General features: G+C 38.9%; 1 protein-coding gene across 2 annotated transcripts; it reads left to right on the top strand.

Moving 5' to 3' along the window:
* Positions 1 to 831: 831 nt before the first annotated feature.
* Positions 832 to 25,945, top strand: birc7 (baculoviral IAP repeat containing 7). Of its 2 annotated transcripts, XM_073823393.1 has the most exons (7): positions 832 to 1,390; positions 5,779 to 5,878; positions 15,079 to 15,160; positions 15,265 to 15,304; positions 19,761 to 19,973; positions 23,788 to 23,841; positions 24,028 to 25,945. In XM_073823393.1, exons 1-7 carry the CDS (start codon positions 886 to 888, stop codon positions 24,228 to 24,230), a joined length of 1,197 nt encoding a protein of 398 aa, XP_073679494.1. In that variant the 5' UTR covers positions 832 to 885; the 3' UTR covers positions 24,231 to 25,945. The 2 variants fall into 2 exon arrangements, with proteins under 2 accessions (XP_073679494.1, XP_073679495.1); XM_073823394.1 differs by lacking the exons at positions 19,761 to 19,973; positions 23,788 to 23,841.
* The last annotated feature ends 465 nt before the right edge of the window (positions 25,946 to 26,410 follow it).

Raw genomic sequence — 26,410 nt, 5'->3', positions numbered from 1 at the left:
TAAATCTATAACATTTCTTTTCTCTCTCTCTCTCTCTCTCTCTCTCTCTCTATATATATATATATATATAGGACCAAAGTACTCTAAATGAAATTAAGCAACTAATGTAGAAGTTTTTCTGAAATAATTATTCAATTATCCAATTATTAATTAATAATTAAAAACATTAATAAATAAATGATTAAATGCATCCATATACTTTGTAAAATTCCATGAATACACAACCTTTGTTGTTTCAAATATTTCACAATATCCTCTTTCACACACTACTGCTGTGTATACATCTTTGGGCAAACCGTGGTTTGGAAATACATGTTTCGTCAAATGGACATCAATCGTAAGTTCAGCATATTATTATGAAAAACGGCACATTTAATTATGAAAAAAAAAAAAGGATATTTAAACAGCAGTAGTGTGTGAAAGATTATATTGTAAAAATGTTTAAACAATAAAGATTTTGTTTTGGAATTTTACAAAATAAATGGATACATTTTATTTAAAATACAGATTTATTTAAATAAACTGGTACATTTGCTTGTTGTTTTTATTTGAACTCGTTATTTATTTAATTCATTTTGAGTACTTACCTCCTCCATAAATTACAAAAAAAAAAAATATATATATATATATATATATATATATATATATAAATATGTATATGCGATAGGTATGCTCATGTGAAAGTTAGAGAAAATCGCCATGAAAGGCGTCTATTGTAAATGCTATTCAAGGCTTGGCCACAGCGCAGATCATTTAACAACTGCCTATTCTGGAAATGTGTGCGCTTCAGTAAACGGTGCTCTGTTACTGCCAATAATAGGGTATATGGCCAGCGGAGAGGGGGCTGAAGCACACTTGAACAGTCCACTATGGAAGGTGAGCAGGATGAGGGGAGATCGTGGATATGAGAGCGAGAGGAGCACGCAGATGGAGGCGGGGGTTCGGCTTGGGATGCGGAGTGAGGAGGAAAGACTTCAAACTTTCCAAAACTGGTCCAGAGACGCGCCCGTGAGCCCTGCGGAACTGGCCCAGGCTGGATTCCACTATCTGGGGTACGGAGACACAGTACAGTGCTTCTGCTGCGACGGGATCCTGAGGCACTGGGTTCATGGAGATACTCCGCGGGGGGAGCATGAGCGGCACTTCCCCACATGCGGCTTCATGATGGGCAGGGATGTGGGCAATGTTCCGCTGGGCTCGTCTGACTCTGTGGACGGGCAGCTCTTGAGTCAACTGCAGCGGCTGACCGTGGACGAGCAGGTGTTGTCCGGGCAGGCCGTGTACCCAGAGATGGAGTCGGAGGAAAACAGGCTGTCCACCTACCACAACTGGCCCACTGGAGCATCAGTGCAGCCCAACGCGCTGGCGCAAGCTGGCTTCTTCTACACAGGTGGGTAAAGCAAGGCTACATGTTGTTTTGGGAGCAAAAATTCAATTCCACACGAAATTATAATTGGGGTTTATTGTGGTTTCCACTTGGCGAGGAAACGAAACTTTCTTGCTTCTGTTTTGTGCGCTCACAGTCACGCGCCCGGCAGTCACGCGCACTGTGAATGAACGGAATGAACGAGAGAGGCCGCGAGCACAGCAGTTCAGCCTCAGTTATTATTCTGATATGTATTCAAACTTGCAGTCTATAACTTTTTGTGTTTATAACTTACAATATTTATATAATAAGCGAGTACATCATGAATCCATTTTCCAAACCGTGTTTTTGGCTTATCCTGATTCCTGAATTAGAAAGATAGACCTATAATAAGTTTTTATATTCGGACTATTTCAGACTGGTTCTGGTAGGAACCGCTGCGGAGTAGAACAGAACCTGTGTGACTCGACATAGACATAAACATACCCTGCGTCCCAATGTGCATACTATCCACCCTATCTTTTTCATCAGTCATGACCAATTAGAAACAGATATATATGTCAAATCTTATAGTGTTGGGGGGAACGCGTTACAAGTAACGCAAGTAACTTTTTCCAAGTAATTAGTAAAGTAAGGCATTACTTTTTAATTGACAAGAAAATATCTAAATTACTTCTTCAAATAAGAAACGCTAGTTACTTTTCCACTTATTTATTGATTAAAAGCTCTCCTGTCCCTATGTTGAGAGAAATTATGAATATATGTTACTTTAGTTCTAGAATAAATGTGAACATGCAAAAAAACTCACAAAAAAAAAAACAGAGACTCCTCAAAATACATAAAACGGTGAAATTCAACACAAACCTGCAATAAATAAATATGTTAAATAATACAAATATCCTTTATGTATTTAATCCCATTTTATTAACCGATGTCTTTGCTGCTGACCAGTGGCGGAGCTACAATTTTTGTGTAGCCAGGGGGTGGCCACTGTTATTTCAGGGGGTCCACACACGGACACGCACTGTACTCATAAAGTTGAAATAATAAATTAAGGAATTCTAAAGTTTTATTTGCAAAAACTATGCTGAGTTCATTTACAAAAACATTAGCATAAAGAAAAAACAAACAAACCAAAAATACTGCAATTAGACATAGCAGACATCAAACAGACCTGGATTTGAAAAGAAAAACAAAAACACAGTTTTAGTCATCAGTTACAAACTTATCCTAGGTATGTTTAAAACAACATAATTCTGCGGTTCTGATGAGAACTGGCAAAACGTTTCACGAATTCATCCATGTTGAGGGAGCGTGCCCTCCTTGACTCAACACTGAGAATCCCTATAGGTGACTTAACCTGTCATCAGACATTGTTGTCCTAAGGTGGGTTTTAATAAGTTTTAACGCAGAGAAGCTTCTCTCGCAAGTTGCATTGCTCACTGGTGTAACAAGAGAAATTGTACAAAGTCGAAATAACATTGTTAATTAAATATAATAACTTACATACAGGGCATAAAATTAACTTTTTTACTTGGTAGCACTGGTGCTCCCAACTTCAAAAAGTTAGGAGGACCATAAAAAAATTTAGGAGCACCCAATTTCTTTTTTAGTAATGCACTGATATTGATTCTTCATGGTTCATGGTTCTTCATTTTGATTGCTGATGTTTTACAAGCAAATGGGCTGATTCTGAAAGCCTTTCTTATATATTTATTTTACGCCTTAAGCAAGGGACAAGAATGAATGAAATGAGTCCATGAAAAAGATGTTTATTTTCTCTATTATAGGTACAGTCATTTAAATTAGAGGCAACCACTGCATTTTTACAAAATATATTATAAATAACAAAAAATAAACGACACAGTTCTTTCTTAGTCGTGTAGACAAAAAATGCAGCCATAATCAAAGTAGGCTATCCTTTCAATATTCAAAGTTCAAATAGAGATCTTTCAAGCATGATACAGAGCTATAGACACTACACAACTTATTATAGCCCACCACATACTAATATTTAATAACAGCTTCGATATTTTTTGTAGCCTAATTTTCGCGCATTGATGAGTCGCTCTCTAAACGTGGGCTATTAAAATTGCTTTTGAATTGATTTTGAATTTGAATTCGTTTTAACGATCAAGCGAAACTCGGCGGTGCTGAGTGTGCATACTACAATACAAGAGATTACTTCAACAAAAGTGGGAGGACACAAACGGGATTTTGAAAAATGTGTCCCCAGTGAAAATTACGCCCCTGCGTGAGTGCAACTCTGCCGCTGAGTTATCATCAAAATGCTCCCAAATATAATTTGAGGTCGCGCAGATTAAATTTTGGGAGCATATGCGACATAAACGGTCGAAATTTCGAGCCCTGTACGGTCGAAATTTTGTGCATGTAATACCAGCACAGATGAAGTATAGCGTTAACGGTCCAAAGTGCGAATTGATCTCTCTAATCTCATTAAGTTAACTGATGTTGTCGGCGCCTCGTTCACTTACACAACGGATAATAAACGTTACTCAGCAAACAAACCTTATAAAACGTATTTAAAATATTATGTTTTATTATTCGTTTTACCTTGAAACCATGTTCATGTCTTTGGCTCGTCTTGATTTGAAAATGGCTTATGCAGCGTTGCCGGGCAAAATCCTAAAACTTCAAAAAAAAAAAAATGTCAATCAGCATCAGCTACTGCCAGCAGCAAATAAAATTTTGGGGTGGCACCCCGGACACCCCTCTGGCTCCGCCACTGCTGCTGACCTTCGATGATCCAATTCATCCATACTAATAAACAAAAATTGCTAAAATCTAACATTTGTTTTCCTTTTTTTATTGCTGAAAAGTTGACATTTTGTCTTCTGCGGTCTACTGTACAGACATAAATTTGCTTTTCTCTAAGCCTGAGGCTTTTGGTGTGAAAAGGCTTTTAAATTTGCCAAAAATAGAACTTTTTATATTAAAAACAAACAAGCACGCCCTCCGCACATTAAAAAAGTAACACAAAATTAACGTAACACATTACTTTCCATAAAAAGTAACTAAGTAACATAATTAGTTATTTTTTTAGGGAGTAACTCAATATTGTATTGCAAAAGTTTTTTGTATTAGTTTTTTGTACTCAATATTGTATTGCATTACTTTTAAAAGTAACTTTCCTCAACACTGTCTATAATATCATATAGGATGAAGTCAATCATGAGGAATTCTGAATGCTTTATAACCCTTGACAAATGTGAATATAATGTGTATTTAATATTATGGGTACTGAGTTCATAAAGTGTGGCCGTGATTAGATCAGTTAAGGTTATCCATTGTAACGCAAATCATGATTTTAGGCAACTCCTGAGTAATTTCTGTGTAATGACAATTGTTTCTGAACATTTTTTTTTTATCAACAACACTCAGTGGGAGCATAAGTTGACACTAAATTGCTAACACTGTCAACCATGTTAGTTGTGTTTAGAGCTAATCTAAAGAGCAAAAGCTAACATCGGACAGCACAAAAACAGCAAATTCCAGTATAGAATATGCAATTTTTGCAAGATAAAAGATGGGTATCTGTTGGATTTTTGTATTAAATGAATTAGAAATGTCCCCTGATTTAAAAGAGATCATTGCTTGAAGTGAAAAGTTAGTAAAATTGATAATAGAATGACTCAGCATGCACGCATGTAGTTCTGTTTATTAACCGTTAGAGTGCCAAAAGGCCATTTGTAAATTTTATGGGTCTGGCTTCTGGTCTCATCCGTGTCCAGCAGTTTTTAGCTGTACAAAACAGCTTGTTTTGCTGCTTGATATTGCAAATTGGTGTGTCTTACCATATTATTTTAATGTATTATATTAATTATGAACACACTGGTTTGTAGTGCAGTTTTACCATTTACTGCACGTTGTTATTCTTCTCGTTATTTCCCTACCCACCTTATGGGCATTTTCATGTAAGCTGTTTTCTGTGAATGTGCGAGACTTCCGGTTCATAAGCCGCTGTAGGAAAATAACGAGAAGAATAACACAAAGTGCCATATACGGTAAAACTGTTTTCACTACAAAGCAGTGTGTTCATAATTAGGATGATACATTAAAATAATATGGTAAGACTAAGACTAACACACCAATTTGCAATATCAAGCTGCAAAATGGGCTGTTTTGTTCAGCTAAATAAAGCAGGAAACGGACGACACCAAGCCAGACACATTAAATTTAGAATAGCTGCACCCTGTTCTTATGAGAAAAATAAGGTGGATAGCGACTAATGAACCAGAAGTCTCACCCATAGGCTTATGACCGTGTTGAAGAAAAAGGTGAATTACTGATGAAGCAAATTAAGTTGGAATTTATTAAAAACTGATTAGAAATGACTTTTGATATGCATATATTCTGCACTGTATCTGTTCATTCTAATGTGTTATTCTTAGGTCATGGTGACAATGTGAAGTGTTTCTTCTGTGACGGTGGTCTGAGAAACTGGGAGCCAGGAGATGACCCCTGGCAGGAACACGCCAAATGGTTTCCACAGTGAGTTTATGTTTCTACTTTAAACTAAAGCAACTGTTTGTAAATTTTTTTGGACCCTGAATTATCCTGGCTTAAAGTCCTTCGGTTGGTAAACCAATTTCGCCAAAGTCGCATTATGTGCATGCCTTGGGATAATCTAAAACATTTAATGTGGTGTCATGTGTTAAGGATGTTTTTAAAAGACTCTATAAGTGCATCATTAATAAAGCATAGTATGTACAGACATGCACATGTGTTTAATTAAGCGTTAAGTGTTTTCCTCTCAACGCTTAACATGGCTTAATGCATTAAAACAGTGTTTAAACCAAACTCAGTACTCAGTACTTAACACATTATTAATAAATCATACTATGTACAGATAAGCAGATGAGTCCAGAATACGAACGCAACACGTTTAATTAGGCGTTAAGTGTTTTCCTGATAACGGTTTTCTATGGGAGGAAAATGCTTAACACGTAATTAAATGTGGTGCATTCCTATTCTGGTCTCATCTGCTTGTCTGCTTTTCTGGTCTCAGTACAGTATGCTTTATTAAAAATGTGTTTACTGATTTTGGTCTTTTATAAAACACTGGCATTAAGCCACATCAAGCATTTTTCACGTTAAGCATTTTTAGAATGTCCCTTCTTTCACACGCTCCCCCACAAATGTCTGTTCTGCGAGTAAGCTTGATTAGGGAGTACGAAATTCCACAAAACGCAAATTTATTTACGGAAACAACAAACACACTGTACAGCTATTCTAATGTTATTTCTGCCATGGGATAAAAAAAGGTCATTGCAATTTTTTCTCACAATTTAGTCTTTTTCCCTCACAATTCTGAAAAAAAAAAGAAGTCAGAATTGTGAAAAATGGTAATTACGATTTCACAATTCAAATCTCACAATTAAGTCCCCTCAAATTTCTGAGGAAAAAACTCAGAATTGCAAAAAAACCCCCAAAAAACGTGATTTTATCTCACAATTCACTCTTTTCCCCTCAATTTTTTTCCTTATGAAAAAGTCAGAATTGCAAAAAAATAGTCCCCTAAGAATTTTGAGGAAAAAAAGTTGAAAAAAGGAATTGAAAAAAGGTAATTATGGTTTTATCTAGTGGTAGGCCGTTATCGGCGTTAACGTGAGACTCTTATCGGGCGATAAAAAAAATATCGCCGTTAATCTATTCTCAAAGTTGGGTTGGGAGCTGGGTCTAAACTACGCAAGATATGATGACTTTCACCTTGATATTTTAGCGCGGATGTATACCTAGCCGAATTGCACTGTAGGGGGCGAGAACGAGTCTTCGAACCTGTGTGTATGCCTACTGTGAAATTACCACATCAAACGAGACGTGCTAACATGGATGCAGCTATGAAGCCGCCGGGTTTGCTTCAGGGCAGGGGCCTTGCTAGACCCTTTTTACTGGGGCACGTGCGTGAGTTATAATTTACTTTGATAATCCCGAAATAAAGAAATTAAACTATATGCAACAACTGAATTGACGCTTCTAAAAGTAACGCAGTTTAACCGAAGACTGTGCACGCTGATATCCATGCCCGTGCTCGTCTGTGTATTTAACTGCAACGCGCACGTCGCTCAGCCTTTTACGCAGAAGAACATGCAGTGTAGGAATAGTTGGTTACACAAGTTTGTATAGTTAATTATGTTGTAAATGCAATTGTCAAGCAGTTTGTGATGCATTTTGGAAACAGGAGATGAGCGCCTGATCTAATGCGCCACCTGGCTTGAGAAACCAGTTCTCAAAGACTTACTTTTAGTCATTATTTTGGTAGCACACATATTCTGAATGCCTTCGGCAGAATTCAAATTAGCCATTTTAATCTAGATTAATATAGATTAATTCCAAGATTACAGTGAGATTAATCTACATTAAAAAAATTAATCTATGCCCACCACTAGTTTTATCTCATAATTATCTCACAATTCTGAGCGAAAAAAAAAGTCAGAATTGCGAAAAATGGTAATCACGATTTTATCTTACAATTCATTCTTTTCTCCTCAATTCTCACCATTTTTTTTCCTAAGCAAAAAGTCAGAATTGCAAAAAAAATTGGTAAGTGTGATTTTATCTTACAATTAAGTTCCCTCACAATTTCCCTCACAGAGTGAAAAAAAGTTAGAATTGCGAAAAATGGTAATTATGACATTATTTCACAATTCAGTCTTTTCCCCTCACAGTTCTGAGGAAAAAAAGTCAAATTGACAAATTGACAAAAAGGTAATTTTGGTTTTATCTCACAATTAAGTCCCCTCGTAATTCTGAGCGAAAAAAAGTTGTGAAAAATGGTAATCACAATTCATTCCTTTTTTCTCAATTCTAAGAATTTTTTTCATCAGAAAAAGTCAGAATTGCAAAAATAATTATGATTTTATCTTACAATAATTTTTTTTCCTCTCACAATTCCTGAGGGGAAAAGGTCAGAATTGTAAAAAAAGATTTTTGTTGCACAGTGTGACAAAAATTACTATATTGATGTGTACACAATAACACAAGAATTGTAACACAATTCTCAGGAAAAAAGTCTGAATTGCAATTTTATCTGACAATTCAGTCTTTTCCCTATGCAGCTGCAGCTGGAAACTAACAAATATACTGTATACAAAATTCTATCTATTAGATTGTGTTTTATTAACATGTACAGTACAGACCAAAAGTTTAGCATCCTAATTACCCTGATTCATTGGGAACAGCTGTTTTAATCAACTCAAGAGGTGAAAAACAGAAGCTCTCTGCTGTTGGTTTGTGGACAGTCATGGCTAAGACAAAGGAGCTCACTGAGGACCTGCGGCTGCGCATTGTGGCTGCTCACAAGTCAGGAAAGGGCTATAAGACCATATCTAAATGTTTTGAAGTTTCAGTGGCTACAGTGGAAAATATTATTAAAAAATACAAGATATTCCGCACATGTGAAAAATCTCAGAGGACGTGGTCGGAAGCCAAAAGTGACACCTGTGCTGGCCAGGAGGATAGTGAGAGAGGTAAAAAAGAATCAAGGATCACCACCAAGACCATCCTGATGAATCTGGGCTCTGCTGGTGACAACATCTCAAGGCAGACAGTCCAATGGACACTGCACACCGCTGGGTTCCACAGACGCAGACCAAGAAGGACACCACTTCTCCAGGCACACAAAAGCCCGCTTGGCCTTTGCAAATGCTCATCTGGACAAAGAAGAAGATTTCTGGTCTTCTGTTTTATGGTCAGATGAAACAAAAATTGAATTGTTTGGCCACAATGGTGTAGCCTTCATTTGGCGTAAAAATAGAGAAGCCTTCAACCCTAAGAACACCATCCCCACTGTCAAACATGGTGGTTTTTGAGGTTTGGGGGTTTTGAGCCGGTGGACCAGGGAACTAGGGATGCACCGAAATGAAATTCTTGGGCGAAGCCGAAGCCGAATAATAATGAAATGCTTGGCCGAAGTCCGAATACCGAACGCGGTGTTTCGCATTTTTTTCCATTTATTTTGCCAATTTTTTTCACCATTACAATAATTAAATAGTAAAAATTTGCTTTTTACTATTTTGTGTTGCTTTTCAGAGAAATAAATCAAATAACAAAAATACAATTTCAAAATATTTATTTAACACTGAACTAGGGATGCACCGAAATGAAAATTCTTGGCCGAAAACCGAAACACCGAAAGAATTATGCCAATTATTAGTACCATTGCATTTATGGCTATGACTGTGTACTAATCTTACTAAAATCAAAGCATTGCAATTGCATAAATTAATATTGAAGTTTCAAAGAATAAATCAATTATATTAATTTAAACAATTGTTATCAATCAAATATTATATTACTTAAATAACATATACATATATTTTACTGCCTTTGTTTAAATTGTTTACATTTTTATAACACATTAGTGGATCCATCAGTTCACATTTACAACTCTATGCGTTTCTCTTCCAGCAGGAGGCGCTGTCAGAATAATATTACACAAAGCAGCGCAGCAAATGACTTTGAAACGTGCAGCGCTCATATTTATTCAATGGATAGCCTTTTGAAGTTTCATCGCAATTCTTGTCTTTCAGTCCCTACATTTAAGACCACCTGAAATTATAATTAAGACTTTCTTAACCCCTAAATAAAACTGCAGTCATCAATGAAAATTAAGAGCTTTATTTAAGTCTTTCAAAAAAACAAACCTTACACAAAATATGTTTCTTTTTATTTTTTCCCACCATGTTCAGGGCACAAGAAAAATATTACGCGACTAAATTAATATCAGCATATAAAGTATAATCGCCTCTCATTGTCTCTGAGAGAATGCACGTCAGATGCTGAAAGCACTGTCAGTTTTCACTTTCACTTTCACATATTGCGCAGTTTTCACGTTGCTTGTGTGATATCCATTGGCTCACCTCCATGGTTTAAAACATAAATATTTATAAAAATACAGTATATAGAAAGGACATATCTTTAAAATATTGTGACGTAACACCAACGTAAAGCCACTGTTTTTCACTCACTGAAAGCTACATCTGTCTCGATCTCTGCTCTCATCACTGGCTGCACGCACGACTGCAGACACACCCCCTCTTGAAATTTCGGCATTACATGTTTTGCAAATCGCTATCCGTGGGTCTTTCTCGGATATACTGATATACGTCCACACCGCAGACGTGTTGCTTCAGACAAGCACGTGCAGGCCGCGGTTTCTGTTTGCGTCAACGTATTGTTTCGGCCGTGTTGTTTTGGTGATAAAAGTCTTTCGGCCGAAAAACCGAAAATGCGCTTTTGGGCAATTTTCGGCCGAATATTTTCGGTGGCCGAATATTCGGTGCATCCTTACAGGGAACCTAATCACAGTAAACGGCACCATGAAAAAGGAGCAATACATCAAAATTCTCAACAACAACATCAGGCAGTCTGCAGAGAAACTTGGCCTTGGGCACCAGTGGACATTTCAGCACGACAACGACCCAAAACACACAGCAAAAGTGGTGAAGAAATGGTTAGCAGACAAAAACATTAAAGTTTTGCAGTGGCCCAGCCAGAGTCCTGACTTAAATCTGTTAGATCGCTGTCCCCATGCCTAGACAATTAAGATCCAGCCAGATCCCATCAGAAAATATCAGTTTGTCCAGTAACAGAACCACTCATCAGCAGAGTAGTCTAATACCCAAACCCTGTTGACGGGAGGTCTTGTCTGGTACCCAAAACACTACTGACAGTCTTCTGTCAGCCAAGAAGTACGCCAAAAATGTTATTCCATCCTGACGATTACACCAAAATGTTGACTGAAGAAAAACTAAAGAAAGGAGCAGAGTCTATTGAATAGTCTTAGTTGCGTATGTCTCAATGCTCAGACTTCGTCTGAAGAACACAGATCCAACAAGTATTATTATACCAAACTGCTTCAAAACAGCATCCCATAAACCTTGAGGTTCATAAACATTCCCTAATATCTCGTATTATGAGGACAAACAGGCCATGAAACCACACAGTCATAAGACTAAACAACAATGGAAAAAAACATAAAAAAAACAATAATAATATAACATAATATAAATGACTAATCAATTAATGAATCAATGAAATGGATATATAAATGACTACAATGATTATTATAAATGATTATGATTAAATGGAATAATTAAATGATTAAATGATATATTATTATAAATGAATTAAGAATAAATTAAGAATATAGAAAATAATAAATAAATACAACTGTAAAAAATCTGTTTATATTTCACAATTCTGACTTTATATCTTTCATTTATGACTTTATATCTCACAATTATGTTTTTTTCTCAGAATTGCAAGAACAAAAATCTGACTTTGAGTTAAAAAAAAATTACCAATTAGGCAATCACCTTTGTTTTTTTTTCTTTCATCCCATGGTGGAAACAGCTTCCACAGTCACAAAGTACATACAGTTGCTGTCACAAGGAGGAGTCAGAGACGTGCGGATCCATTTGCAAGGCTTTATTAGAATAGTCAACACGCAGGAGTAAACGCCAGAAAACAGGAACAACGTAGGTAATCCGGGAAACAGTTCAATAATCAAGCAGTGGTCGCAAATGGCAGGCAGCAGGAATCAATAACGGGGTACACAGTCCAGAGTCATACACAGGCAATCCAATCCAGAGAAACACGCTTAGAATAATGACCATGGGAACAATTAGACTTCGCAAGGTGGCTGTGTGAGTGAGTGGCTTAAATGCATGTGGGTAAATGATAAACAGGTGTATGCAGCAATCAGATCAGTGGGAAATGAGGAACAGATGTGTGCAGTGATTGGTGCAGTGGCTTATGGGGATTGTAGTCCATGAAGTGTGGTGCAAGAGTTCATGATGACAGGGAAGACCAGATACGTTACATAGCCCCTCCGCAAGGAGCGGCTTCCAGACGCTCTAACCACCTTAACAATCTTGAGGGTGGTGGAGCGGAGGCGGAACAGGGGGAGGGATGGAGGGCCAGGTCCATGTAGTGGTACTGGAACCACGAAATGAGGCGGAGCCGACGGAGGGAGAAGCCATGGAGGAGGAAGGGTTGGCTCCTGCATGGGGCCGACCGACGGAGGTAGAGCCGGTGGAGCCCGAGGCGGAACCGGAGAGTCGATGGTCCTGGGCGACACAGAGGATCCGGAGGGCCAAGGCGGAACCCAAGGCTCTGGCGACCCCGGCGGAGATGGAGGTCCGGAGGTACGCAGCGGAGCCGGAGTGACAGAGGATCGAGGATGTGCCCACGGGAGGGAGGAGGTCCACAGAGCCGGCAGGACGGAGTGACGAGGCGCAGCCGGAGGAGTAGAGTCCAGAGGCGAAGGTGGGGTGACGACTGACCGGGGCGGAGCCGGAGAGACGATGGAGCCCGGAGGAGCTGTTGGGCCGACGGCCGACAACGGAGACGAGGGAGCACAGAGCCGGGGTGGAGCCGCAGGGTCGGAGGACCGAGGTGGAGTCCAGGACTCTGAGACTGGAGGTGATGGTGAGGGGTCCTTCAGTCTGGACACCGATGGCGACTGGCAGTCCCACGGCAAGTCCTCTGCCACGAAGGTGGGATGGGGGTGAGTAGAGGGACTGTCAGGAGACAGAGGTGGCAGGACTGGAGCAGCAGGGAGGGTGGGTGGGAACAGTCCATGCTTGAGCTCCGTGACCAGAACTGGGCAGACAGGAATCTCAGGACGACTGGATGTAACCAGCGGAGTCTCTGGAAGACTGGGCGGAACCCGCGGAGTCTCTGGAAGGCTGGGCTGAACCAGCGGAGGCTCTGGAAGGCAGGGCTGAACCAGTGGATTGTCTGGAAGGCTGGGCGGAACCAGCGGAGTCTCTGGAAGGCAGGGCTGAACCAGCGGAGTCTCTGGAAGGCTGGGCGGAACCAGCGGGGTCTCTGGAAGGCAGGGCTGAATCAGCGGAGTGTCTGGAAGGCTGGGCGGAACCAGCGGAGTGTCTGGAAGGCTGGGCTGAATCAGCGGAGTTTCTGGAAGGCTGGGCGGAACCAGCGGAGTCTCTGGAAGGCAGGGCTGAATCAGCGGAGTGTCTGGAAGGCAGGGATGAACCAGCGGAGTCTCTGGAAGGCTTGGCAGAACCAGCGGAGTCTCTGGAAGGCAGGGATGAACCAGCGGAGTCTCTGGAAGGCTTGGCAGAACCAGCGGAGTCTCTGGAAGGCTGGGCGGAACCAGCGGAGTCTCTGGAAGGCAGGGCTGAACCAGCGGAGTCTCTGGAAGGCTGGGCGGAACCAGCGGAGTCTCTGGAAGGCTTGGCAGAACCAGCGGAGTCTCTGGAAGGCTGGGCGGAACCAGCGGAGTCTCTGGAAGGCTGTCTTGAGGAGCGGGCTCTGGACGACGCTCTTGAGTAGCGGGCTCTGGACGACGCTCTTGAGGAGCGAGCTCTGGAGAACTGGACGACCCCAGCGGAGATTCAGGAGGGCTGGGCGTCTCCAGCGGAGACTCTGGAAGAGCAGGCTCTGAGCGAGCGGTCACCGGAGGGCGCTCTGGCGGCGCAGTCACCGGAGGGCGCTCTGGCGGCGCAGTCACTGGAGGGCGCTCTGGCGGCGCAGTCACTGGAGGGCGCTCTGGCGGCGCAGTCACTGGAGGGCGCTCTGGCGGCGCAGTCACTGGAGGGCGCTCTGGCGGCGCAGTCACTGGAGGGCGCTCTGGCGGCGCAGTCACTGGAGGGCTGGTTGGGAGACCAGCTGCTCGAGCCGACAGCAGCGGTGGGTCCTCCACGCTAGAAATTAACCTTTGCCACCCCGTGGTAAAGTGTGGCTGCTGTGGTTCTGGGCTAGCAGACCTCTTGTGCTGTGGCTCTTTTAAAACATCCACAGTTAACTTAGAGCCACATAGCAGCGACGCATACTGCATATAGTCCTCCACAGAACATTTAAATTCTCCTCCTGGCAACATAGACTTAGTTGGCTCATTAAGTCCCCGGCGGAATAAGTCCTTAAGGTAAGCTTCATCACGAAATGGTAAATTGAGTGACAACTCACAGAATCTGTGGACATATTCCTTAATGGGGAGATTACCTTGTCGGAGGAGCAGAAGTTGGTCGACTGGGTCCATGATGATGCTGGGGGTGAAACAAAGCCGCTGGATCCTAGTTTGGCGAAGTCTTCTGTCACAAGGAGGAGTCAGAGACGTGCGGATCCATTTGCAAGGCTTTATTAGAATAGTCAACACGCAGGAGTAAACGCCAGAAAACAGGAACAACGTAGGTAATCCGGGAAACAGTTCAATAATCAAGCAGTGGTCGCAAATGGCAGGCAGCAGGAATCAATAACGGGGTACACAGTCCAGAGTCATACACAGGCAATCCAATCCAGAGAAACACGCTTAGAATAATGACCATGGGAACAATTAGACTTCGCAAGGTGGCTGTGTGAGTGAGTGGCTTAAATGCATGTGGGTAAATGATAAACAGGTGTATGCAGCAATCAGATCAGTGGGAAATGAGGAACAGATGTGTGCAGTGATTGGTGCAGTGGCTTATGGGGATTGTAGTCCATGAAGTGTGGTGCAAGAGTTCATGATGACAGGGAAGACCAGATACGTTACAGTTGCATTGAAGCGGATTTCAGCACACAGGAAGTTTTAATCCCTCAATATAATAGCGAAGTACAATTTAGTGTAATCAATGAATGCTAAAGAGACATTTTATACATTAAAATTAATTGTTTAAAACAAAATGGATGCCGTTTTAGTCATTTTAGTGCATGTATGCTCATTATTGTTTATGTTTCCAAAGATGTGAATATTTACTTCAGTCAAGAGGACGGGAATATGTGAGCAACATCCAGCAGTCTTACTTCAACATGAATGAGAGTGTGGTAAGCAATAATGATGAGCCTAACCATCAGTTTGTGGTTGATTTAACAGCTTAATATGTTTGAAAGATTGCTATAGATTTTAAATGCTTTGCTTTGTTTTAAAGGGTGGATCTCCTTCATCAACTGCAGGAAACATTACATCAGGTAAGTCAATCCATGAAAACTTTTTTAAAGGTGTAACAGTGCAGGGGTTTTCAAATGTTAAATAAGAATCGCAGACTTCAAATATGATCCCCCTGCAAAATAACAGTTTTATGTTTTCATGTACAGAGCCACATATTAAATTGTGTAGCATATAGCTTAAAAGTAGCTTTAAACAAAATAGAGCCATATGGTAATAAAGAAAAATAGTCATTTTTTAGTTCTTATTTTTCTCAAAACTATATACAGATTTAATTCTTACTTCTAAAACACTTTCTTTACCGATTCTCTGCAATTCTTATGTCCTATAAAATGTTCCATTGCTTGTGTTATAAACAGACTCTTATGTGTGCTTATTACACGGCTCTCCAGAATACTTGATTCTGATTGGTCACAACATTCAGCACTAATAACTGTTTGTCCTGGAAATCAATGATTCTTACATACAGTGCCTTGCAAAAGTATTCATACCCCTTCATTTTTTCCACATTTTGTTTTGTTGCAGCATTGTGTTAAACTGCTTTAATTTAGTTTTTCCCCACATCAATTTACACTCCATACACCATAATAATGACAAAGCAAAAACCATATTTGCAAATTTGACAAATTTATTAAAAATAAAACACTGAAATAAGTACATTGCATAAGTATTCATACCCTTAACTCAGTACAATAGTTGAAGCACCTTTACAGCCTCAAGTCTTTTTGGGTATGATGTGACAAGCTTTGCACATCTGCATTTGGCAATTATCTGCCATTCTTTGCCTCACCTTTTCACCTCTCAAGCTCTGTCAGCTTGGATGGGGGCTGGCAGACATTTTCTAGAGTCCTAGTTGTTCCAATCGTCTTCCATTATGGATAATGGAGGCTACATGCTTCTGTGAACCTTCAATGCAGCAGATTTTTTTCTGAACTCTTCCCTAGATCATTGCCTTAAAAGGAATTTTAGTTCACCCAAAAATGAAAATTTGATGTTTATCTGCTTACCCCCAGGGCATCCAAGATGTAGGTGACTTTGTTTCTTCAGCAGAACACAAACAAAGATTTTTAACGAAAACTTGTTGCAACTGCCACGAAACGATCAGTTTTTGCAAGAAACTGAACTGTATTTATATAATTTTTTAGATTTGATACACAGCCACGTGCTGAGAAAACAAAAGTAATTTAAAGCAGTTTACCACAATGCTGTAACAAAACAAAATGTGAAAAAAATGAAGGGGTATGAATACTTTTGCACGGCACTGTAGCTGTAATTGTGTTCTGTCTCTAAAATAATAAAATAAATTCAGTATTTACTGTATTTATTTTAACGGCTTTAAAAAGCTGTGTAATAAGCAGGATTGGATTTTATGCTGCTATGCATTTTATGTTCCTTAGGAGTTATTATTGTTCCAGCTCTCACAACTTAATTTTCACCCAGGGCAATGACCTTCTTTTCCTCTCTGTCCTCACCAACTAACAGTGATGATGTTCAGTGTTTTTCTAACTTTCAGTTTTTTGTGATACAGTTTTGCAGTTTTGAATGAATGTATGCTGCTGCTGAACAAACATACCTGAACTGATTCTTTGCATAAATCACTGAATAAATTACCTGCAGCAATATATTGCTCTGCGTAACAGTTCATACACACAATCTCTATTTATACTTCTACATGTGAGGACCTTGAAAAGACTCTGTTGTGATTAAATTCAGCAAATTACTACACACTTAAAGAACAGTTCACACAAATATGAAAATTTGCTGAAAAATTAACTCATCCAAGACGCAGATGGGAATAGATTTAGGAGATATATCATTACATCACTTGCTCACCAATGGATCTTTTGCAGTGAATGGGTGCTGTCAGAATAATTGGTGAGCAAGCATTTCTCTAAATCTGTACTGATGAAGAAAAAAAATAATCTACAGGTGCATCTAAAAAAAATGAATATTGTGAAAAAGTTCATTTTTTGTAACTTATTTAAAAAAAACTTAAACTTTGATATATTCTAGATTCATGCTTGTAAAGTAAAATGTTAAAAATTTTTAATAGTTTTAATTTTGATGATTAGAGCTTACAGCTCATGAAAGTCAAAAATCCAGTATCTCAAAATATTAGAATATTTACATTTGCGTTTCATTAAATGTCCATCCCTACTGTATAAACTCTGGGTATCTCTTGTTCTTTGAAACCACAATAATGGGGACGACTGCTGACTTAGCAATGGTCCAGAAGGCAATCACTGACATCCTCCACACAGAGGGCAAGTCACAGAAGGGATGGCAGAGTGCTGTATCAAAGCATATTTAATGCAAAGTTGACTGGAAGGAAGAAATTAGGTAGGAAAAGGTGTACAAGCAACAGCGATGACCACAAGCTTGAGAATACTGTCAAGCGAAGCCATTTCAAACACTTGGGAGAGCTTCACAAGGAGTGGGCCGAAGCCAGAGTCAGCGCATCAAGAGTCACCACGCTCAAGACGTCTTCAGGAAAACTTCTGAAAAAGAAACAATGTCAGAAGCATCTTACCTTGGCTAAGGAGAAAATGAACTGGACTGTTGCTCAGTGGTCCGAAGTCCTCTTTTCAGATAAAAGTAAATTTTGCATTTCATGTTGAAATCATGGTCACAGAGACTGAAGAGGCACAGAATCCAACCTGCTTGAAGTTCAGTGTGAAGTTTCTGAAGTCAGTGATGTTTTGGGGTGCTGTGACGTCTGCTGGTGTTTGGTCCACTGTGTTTCATCAAGTCCAAAGTCAATGCACCTGTCTACCAGGAGATTTTTGGAGCACTTTATGTTTACATCTGCTGACAAGCTTTATGGAGATGCTGATTTCCTTTTCCAGCAGGACTTTAGCACTTGCCCACATTGCCAAATCCAGCTCCAAGTGGTATGCTGACCATGATATTACTGTGATTGATTGGCCAGCCAACATGCCTAACCTGAACCCCATTGAGAATCTATGGTATATTTTCAAGAGAAAGATGAGAAACAGTTGATCCAACAATATACAGATGAGCTGAAGGCTTAATAGTGCCTCAACAGTGCCATAGCCTGATCACTTCCACACCACACCTCACTGATGCTGTCATTTGTGCACATACTTTAAAGAACTTGAACTTTTCTGTTTTGCACATCCTTCTTTTTTGGTTGATATTTGGAGATATATGGTTTGAGATACTGGATTTTCGACTTTCATGAGCTGTAAGCTCTAATCATCAAAATGAAACCAAAAAAAAACATTTGAAATGTTTTACTTTACATGTAATGAATCTGGAATATATGAAAGTTTCAGTTTTTGAAATAAGCAAAAAAAAATATATATATTTTTTAACGCGTTAATTTAGATTAATTAATTACACAAAAATAACGCGTTAAAATTTTTTAACGCATTTTAATCGCACTTAGTTTTGCACCGCGGAACGTTTCTCACTGGATGAGATTCCGCGGACTGATAATACTGGAGCACCAAATAGCGTTCAGACAAGATGCGTCCGTCCTAAATAGTATTGTATGTCCCAAATCGTAGTATGTTTAAAAAGGTATTCCAAAGATTCCCGGATGGTCTACTACTTAACGATCAATGCACACTCTTAACGGCTAATATTGCCCGCAACACACTGCGCCGTGAACGAGGATTCGATTAGAACTACAAACACGCATACAAAGTGTTAAAAAACTACAAACATGGAGGATATGCCCGACCAACGGACAGGTAGAGAAAGGGGTTTGAGTGATAAATAATCAGTGTGTAACCTGATAAAAAATATTTTTAAATGTTATCCGCGTTATATTCCATGTGCAGCAACATTTATAATGATAGGTTTGGTCATTAACGTTTAAATGCATAATTAAGCAAACACAAGAGCAGAGTTCTCGGCATGAAAGACTCGTTAAAGAACGTACCTCTTGCTACACTTAATGGCAATATTTCACTGGTCTGTTGGACTTGGTTGAACAAAAATAAACAATATTTTGTTGCTTAAGCTTATGTATTCAGTCATTATTCAATGGTATAGGCTACTAAAAATCCATGTAAAAATCTTACTTCTCACTGTTCTCAGGTCAAATATTTATATGCGATTAAAATGCGATTAATTTCGATTAATTAATTACAAAGCCTCTAATTAATTAGATTAAATTTTTTAATCGAGTCCCGGCCCTAATATATATATATATATATATATATATAATTTTTTTTTTTTTTTTTCACGATATTCAAATTTTTGGAGATGCACCTACATGTTGGATGGCCTAATGGAGTAAATTAGTAGCAAATTTTCAATTTTGGGTAAACTATTACTTTAAAGAAAACTTTGGCGTTTTTCGATTTTAATTAAACTCATCAGGCCCATTAACCCTTTTACCTGTCAAAAGTTTCTGACTAAGAATATTTTTGTAAATGTGGCCCTCACAAGTGAAGTGCACGGTCCTCCTTACACATGCACTCATGTTCCTGTATGCTGTCCCGCTGGCAGAGGTGCTGGGTCGGCAGAACTCAGTGGCGGCCGTCATGTTGTCCCCTGTGGTGCAGGCGGTGCTGCAGATGGGTTTCCAGCACTCGCTAGTGGAGAGTCTGGTGCAGTCACGCTACCTGCTCACCGGCTCACACTACACCTCAGTCTCTGACCTGGTGACTGACGTCCTGCAGGCCGAGGAGGAGGAGAGGCAGACGGGGGAGCCCAGACCAGGTGTGGAGCACCCTCTGTTTCCAAACATCTCTATCAATAAGAAACAAATCTAAATTACATAATCCTATGTTTTCAAAACGTAAAGGATTACTCCACCCCAAAATGAACATTTTGTCATTAATTACTTACTCCTATGTCGTTCCAAACCCATAAAAGCTTTGTTCGTCTTTGGAACACGTCGTTTACGTCTATGCTTTGATTTGAATGGAAACAGCGTATCCTCGTGAAGCAGCTGACAGAGAACAGCGTACGCTGTGTGCATCAATGGATACGCTCCAAAATGGTGCTAGGGTGACGTGGAGGAGACGAACTGTTAAATAAAGTCATTGTTTTTGTTTTCTTTATGCACAAAAAGTATTCTCGTAGCTTCGTAAAATTACCGAACACCTGATGTCACATGGATTATTTTACCAGTCTCCTTGCTACGTTTCTGGACTTTGATCGTGTTAAAGGGGTCCTATTATGCTTTCACTTTTTGAATTTTAGTCAATTTGTGGTGTGTATGTTTGGGCAAAAAAAGTCCACTCGAAAGGGAGATTTTTAGTTTTTTAAAAATCCCCTTTCAAGAACTACAACAAACAGCTCCTTTGGACCGCAGCGTTTGTTTTCAGGATGCTAAGATGTCAAAACGAGGTCCATTAGAATATTATTCGAATAAATCCCGGTCACGAAAATTCAAATCGTTAGCGGGTGGGGAGGGACGAGGTGGGGGATTCTCCTAACTTTAGCTATGTAGCATGGACAGCCACTTTTGGGATGCTTCAGCGAGCATTGACTAAAGTGGTCGCAAACTGCTCCGGTAACATGTGTAGCCGCGGCTGATGTGAACACAAGCATTGACTAAAGTGACAATCATTGGTTGCCGTGCCGGAGCCGTGCTGTAGACATCTGTGGTTTATTCATCATATGCTGGAGCTGGTTTCGGCATGTAAATAATTAAATACATTAGCACAATAATGATAATATCATGATCTTGCAGGCTGACGATAGGACCAACACTACTGTAGCATATTATTTACTCACCTTTCATGCATCCTAGGTGTATATGACTACCTTCTTTCAGACGAATGCAATCAGAGTTATATTAAAAATAATCCTGGCACTCCCAAGCTTTAGAACGGAATAGACTGGTGTTTTTCTCTATCTTTCGAAACAAGTCGATATAATAAAAATATAATAAAATAAAATGCATAATAAAAAGTGCCTCACATGGCTCCGGAGGGGTCAGTAAAAGCCTCCTTTAGTGATGTGATTTTGTAAGAAAAATATCCATATTTAAAATGTAAGAATCACTTTAATCTAGCTTGCGCAGTTGTACATGGAACTTGCTGCTTTGGGAATCGCTAACCAATCACAATACATTTAGTTTTTCGGAAGTCGGACCTTCATCAAACCCGGAACTAATCGAGCCATTGTGCCAGCCTGGGGAGAAAGCTACTGTAATAATGTAAATTATGTGAAAAATAATGTGTTTTTCGAACCACCAAGCATGACAGCATGTTTAGTGCACCCCCAAAACAAAACAAAGACTTTGTAAAAGAGCATAATATGACCATTTTAATTACATTGCTGTCTATGTAAGGGTTAGAGAGCTGTCAGAATGCATCAAAAATATCTTAATTTATGTTCCGAAGACAAACAAAGCGTTAACCCTTTAAAATGGGTGCTATTGACTATTGAATTTAACGCGGATGAAAAGGAGGCTGTGAAAGATAGACTGTATAGATAGTACTTTCAAAGGTTTTATGGGGTTTTGCTGTACTGAAAGTTATTTTTTATCCAGAAAGGCTGTTTCATCAGCTGAACAAACTTAATGTTGTTAAACAACAGTATAATCCATTGAACAGACTGAACGTCAATCCCTCACAGCCTCATTTTCATTCCTGTCAGAAATGAAATATGGTGCTACCCTGACTAGCTACAGAAGGAGATATTTAAAGGAATAGTTCACCATAAAATTTAAAATCAGTCAGTTATTTACTCTCCCTGGTGTTGTTATATTGTTGCATACTCTTCTTTTTTGGACCACAAAAGAAGAAATGTCCTGTTTACGCTTGTCCGTGTAATGGCAACGAATAGCACCTCAGCTAACAGGGAATTTCTTTGAACGTTTTGGCAAGGCTCTCTAGTAATGTTAATAGATAAAGATAAAGATATCTTTAACATTATACATCAGTAATTTTTGAGACGTTTAGTTGGATGTTAATCTACTTGTTACTACTACTTGTTTCAGACTATTCATAGTACATTCAAAAGTAACATTCCTTTAAGGGATAGTTCACCCCAAAATGACAATTACCCCATGATTTACTCACCCTCAAGCCATACTAGGTGTATATGACTTTCTTCTTTCAAACGAATACAATTTGAGTTATATTAAAAATGTCCTGGCTCTTCCAAGCTTTATAATGACAGTGAATGGCTGTTTAGATTTTGAAGCCCAATAAAGTACATCGATCCATTATAAAAAGTGCTCCACATGGCTCCGGGTGGTTAATAAAGGCCTTCTGAAGCAGATTAATGCATTTGTGTTAGAAAAATAGGGGTTAGTAAATAATGACTGACTTAATTTTTTGTTAACTTTAATGTCACCTATATTTTGATAACTACAGTTGAGGTCAAAATTTACATACACCCTGCAGAATCTGCAAAATGGTAATTATTTGACCAAAATAAGAGGGATCATACAAAATGCATGTTATTTTTTATTTAGTACTGACCTGAATAAGATATTTCACATAAAAGATGTTTACATATAGTCCACAAGAGACTATAGAGGTTATTTAAGGCATATTTATAAAAATGACCCTGTTCAAAGGTTTACATACACTTGACTCTTAATACTGTGTTTGTTTTTTTGTTTTTAGTGATAGTTGTTCATGAGTCCCTTATTTGTCCTGAACAGTTAAACTGCCTGCTGTTCTTCAGAAAATCCTTCAGATCCCACAAATTCTTTGTTTTGTTTTTTTAGCATTGTTGTGTATTTGAACCCTTTCCGACAATGACTGTATGATTTTGAAATCTTTTTTACACTGAGGGACTCATATGTAAATATTACAGAAGGTTATTAAGAGCCAGAGGTGTAAACTTTTCAACAGAATAAAGATGTGTACATTTTTCTTATTTTGCCTAAATATCATATTTTTTCATTTAGTACTGCCCCTCAGAGGCTACAGAAGATACTTACATGGTCCCCAGAAGACAAAATAAATTAAATTTACCCTGATCTTCAAATTCAAAAAGTTTTCACCCCCAGGTCTTAATGCATCAGGTTTCCTTCTGGAGCATCAGTGAGTGTTTGAACCTTCTGTAATAGTTGCATATGAGTCTCTCAGTTGTCCTCAGTGTGAAAAGATGGATCTCACAATCATACAGTCATTGTTGGAAAGGGTTCAAATACACAAAAATGCTGAAAAACCAAAGAATAGCGGACAGTTTAACTGTTCAGGACAAACAAGGGACTCATGAACAACTATCACTAAAAAAACAAAAAACAAAAACAAAACAGCTGTGGTTTATTCCGGTAACAACACAGTATTAAGAATCAAGTGTATGTATACTTTTGAACAGGGTTTTTTAAATTCATCTATTCTTTTCTCTTGCAAAAATCTATTCTTTTCTCATACAAAATACCATGCATTTTGTATGATCCCTCTTATTTTGGTAAAATAATAAACATTTTGCTGATTCTTCAAGGTGTATGTAAACTTTTGACCTCAACTGTATGTATTTTCCATCTAAAAAGAAATTAGATAAAACTTCTGATAATATGTGCTGTTCCCTTCTCTAACATGTGGATGGTTTGTTCCCTCAGAGACTGTGGAGAGGCAGAGAACGCCGAGAACGCAAGTCTCAGACAGGGAGAAAGGTTCATATTAACATGCTTTCATTCGACTAATAATGTGTGTGTGTGTGTGTGTGTTTGTTTGGGCATATCTTAATTTTCCCTCCATCTAGCAGCCTCTGGGATGAAACAGATCATACTATCAATTATCTCAAATGACCTAGACTAATCTAAAATGTCCTGACTTGCCTATTTATGTGTGTTTTTTAGTGCGATCAGACCTGAGTCCAGAGGAACAGCTGCGACAGCTTCAGGAAGAGAGGACCTGTAAGGTCTGCATGGACAAACTTGTCTCAATGGTATTCATCCCCTGTGGCCATCTGGTCGTCTGCACCGACTGCGCAGCCAGTCTGCGCCACTGCCCCATATGCAGGGCAGTCATCCGGGGGAGTGTGCGAGCATTCATGTCCTGAAGCGCAAACACAGAGTGCTTTGCGAAAGTATTCAAACTCCTTCGTTTTTTTTTTTTTTGCTGTCTTATGTTAAACTGCTTTACTTTTTTTCCGTGTATCAGTCTACACTCCGTACACCATAATGACAAAGCAAAAACAGAATTGTCACAACTTCGTAAATTTATTACACATAAAAAAACTGAAATAAGTACATTGCATAAGTATTCATTCCCTTAACCCAGTACTTGGCTGAAGCACCTTTACAGTCTTTTTGGGTATGATTGTAACAAGATTTGCACATCAACATTTGGCAATTATCTGCCATTCTTCACCTCACTTCTTCACCTCTTAGGCTCTGTCAGCTTGGATGGTATCTGGCAGACATTTTCAGGTTTCTCCAGAAATTTTTGATTGGGTTCAAGCCCAGGCCGTGGCTGGGCCACTCAAGGACATTCACAGATTGTCTATAAGCCACTCTTGCTGTGTGCTTAGGGTCATTGTCCTGTTGGAAAGTGAACCTTCTGCCCAGTCTGAGATTCTGAATGCTCTGGACTGGGTTTTCATTAAGGTTATGCCAATATTTTGGTGCATTGAGCTTTTCTTCTACTTTGAGTCCCTCAGTCCCTGCCCCTAAAAAACAGCCCCACAGCATGAGGCTGCTACCACCACACTTTACTTTTGAGATGGTACTTTGCAGGTGATGAGCAGTGCCTGGTTTCTTTCAAACATGATGCTTGAAATTGAGGTTCATCCTTTAGATGCTTTTTCGCAAAGTCCAAGTTGGTTTTCATGTGTCTTCACTGAGGAGAGGAGTTTGGCCACACTGCCATAAAGACCGGATTGGTGGAGTGTTGCAGTGATGTTTGTTTGGCCAGGAGGTCACCAGTTTTAGAAAGAGTTCTGGTTGTTTCAAACTTCTTCCATTAAGGCTAACTTGGTTTTTGCTCTGATATGCATTTTCAGTTGTTAAAACTTTTGTTAAGACATATGTGCCTTTCCAAATCATACTAATTCAACTGAATTTGCCACAGGTTAACACCACTCAAAGTATGGTAACATATAAACAGTATGAATGCTTCTGAGCATTTTCAACTGTCTCAGATAAGGGTTTGAATACTTATGCAATCATTTAAGTTTTTTGTTTTTAATAAATTGGCAAAGATGTTACAAACTTGCTTTTTTATATGATGGTGCATGGAGTGTAGATTAATGTGGGGAAAAAACTAATTTAAAGCAGTATAACATAAGGCAGCAACATAAAACGTGAAATGAAGGGGTTAGACACAACAAATGTTATAAATAGCTTCCAAAACTGGCAAAACTACTGCTTGATATTTGGCTATATATTGAAGCTAAAGGGGGTCAAAAAGTCCACTTCTCACACACACACACACACACACACACACACACACACACACACACACACACAATGATTTTATATAAAAATAGAAATCTATAAAAATCATAAAAAAACTGTTAATTTTCAGATTTAAATTAGATTTTAAATCACAGATTTTTTTATGTGGACTTTTGGACCCCACTGTACTTTAAAATGTTTTTTTGCATGCTTGTAAGTTGGACAAAACCAAACCTGATTTTATGTCATGCCAATGTGAACAGCTTTTTGTGAATTTTAAATCTTAAAAACATATTAAATGAATTTCAGATGGTCATTTAAAAGAGACAATATTGTATAATAATATTTTATTACTGTATTAACACATTGCACTTCTATTTTCATTAATAAAACCGTTTGCATTGCACATGTTTGTCAAAGCTCTGCTTGTTAATTATCAAAAAATGTTAGTTATTGAAAATGATAGTTACTTTTATCACTTTAAAGTTTTTGACAGAACATTGTGAAAATTATTATTTATTTAAAAAAAATTGGTGCATATGGCACAAAACCTGTGCTAACTGAAAGAAAAACTGGATCCAAGATTTGGGGATAATATAGCATAACAAGAGATTTACAAACACTTTTTAAAAGGCCAGTCATTTTTGATCAGGATCACCAAAATATGCAAAGGATTTTCAGCATTGAATGTCTGGTTTTGACCTCTTCTATCCAAAGACAAGGCTTGTAGGATGTGTGTGTTTGTTTATTTGTGTGGGTCAAAGGCAAAGAGACAGAGGCACCAATCCAAACCCAAACACTGTGTGTAATCAGTAGATGAAAAGCATACTTTTATTAACAAACA

This window comes from Garra rufa, chromosome 18 (assembly GCF_049309525.1).
Source record: "Garra rufa chromosome 18, GarRuf1.0, whole genome shotgun sequence".
Lineage (NCBI taxonomy): Eukaryota > Metazoa > Chordata > Actinopteri > Cypriniformes > Cyprinidae > Garra > Garra rufa.
The sequence above is the reverse complement of the archived record's forward strand: the minus strand, read 5'-3'. Positions and strand labels throughout refer to the sequence as shown.

Bases quoted from the DNA above. Each gene is read 5' to 3' on its own strand.
- birc7 (XM_073823393.1), top strand. From the start codon at position 886: ATGAGGGGAGATCGTGGATATGAGAGCGAGAGGAGCACGCAGATGGAG. The intron at 5,879-15,078 runs GTGAGTTTATGT...ATGTTTCCAAAG, and splicing joins CACGCCAAATGGTTTCCACA to ATGTGAATATTTACTTCAGT. The intron at 15,161-15,264 runs GTAAGCAATAAT...TTTGTTTTAAAG, and splicing joins TCAACATGAATGAGAGTGTG to GGTGGATCTCCTTCATCAAC.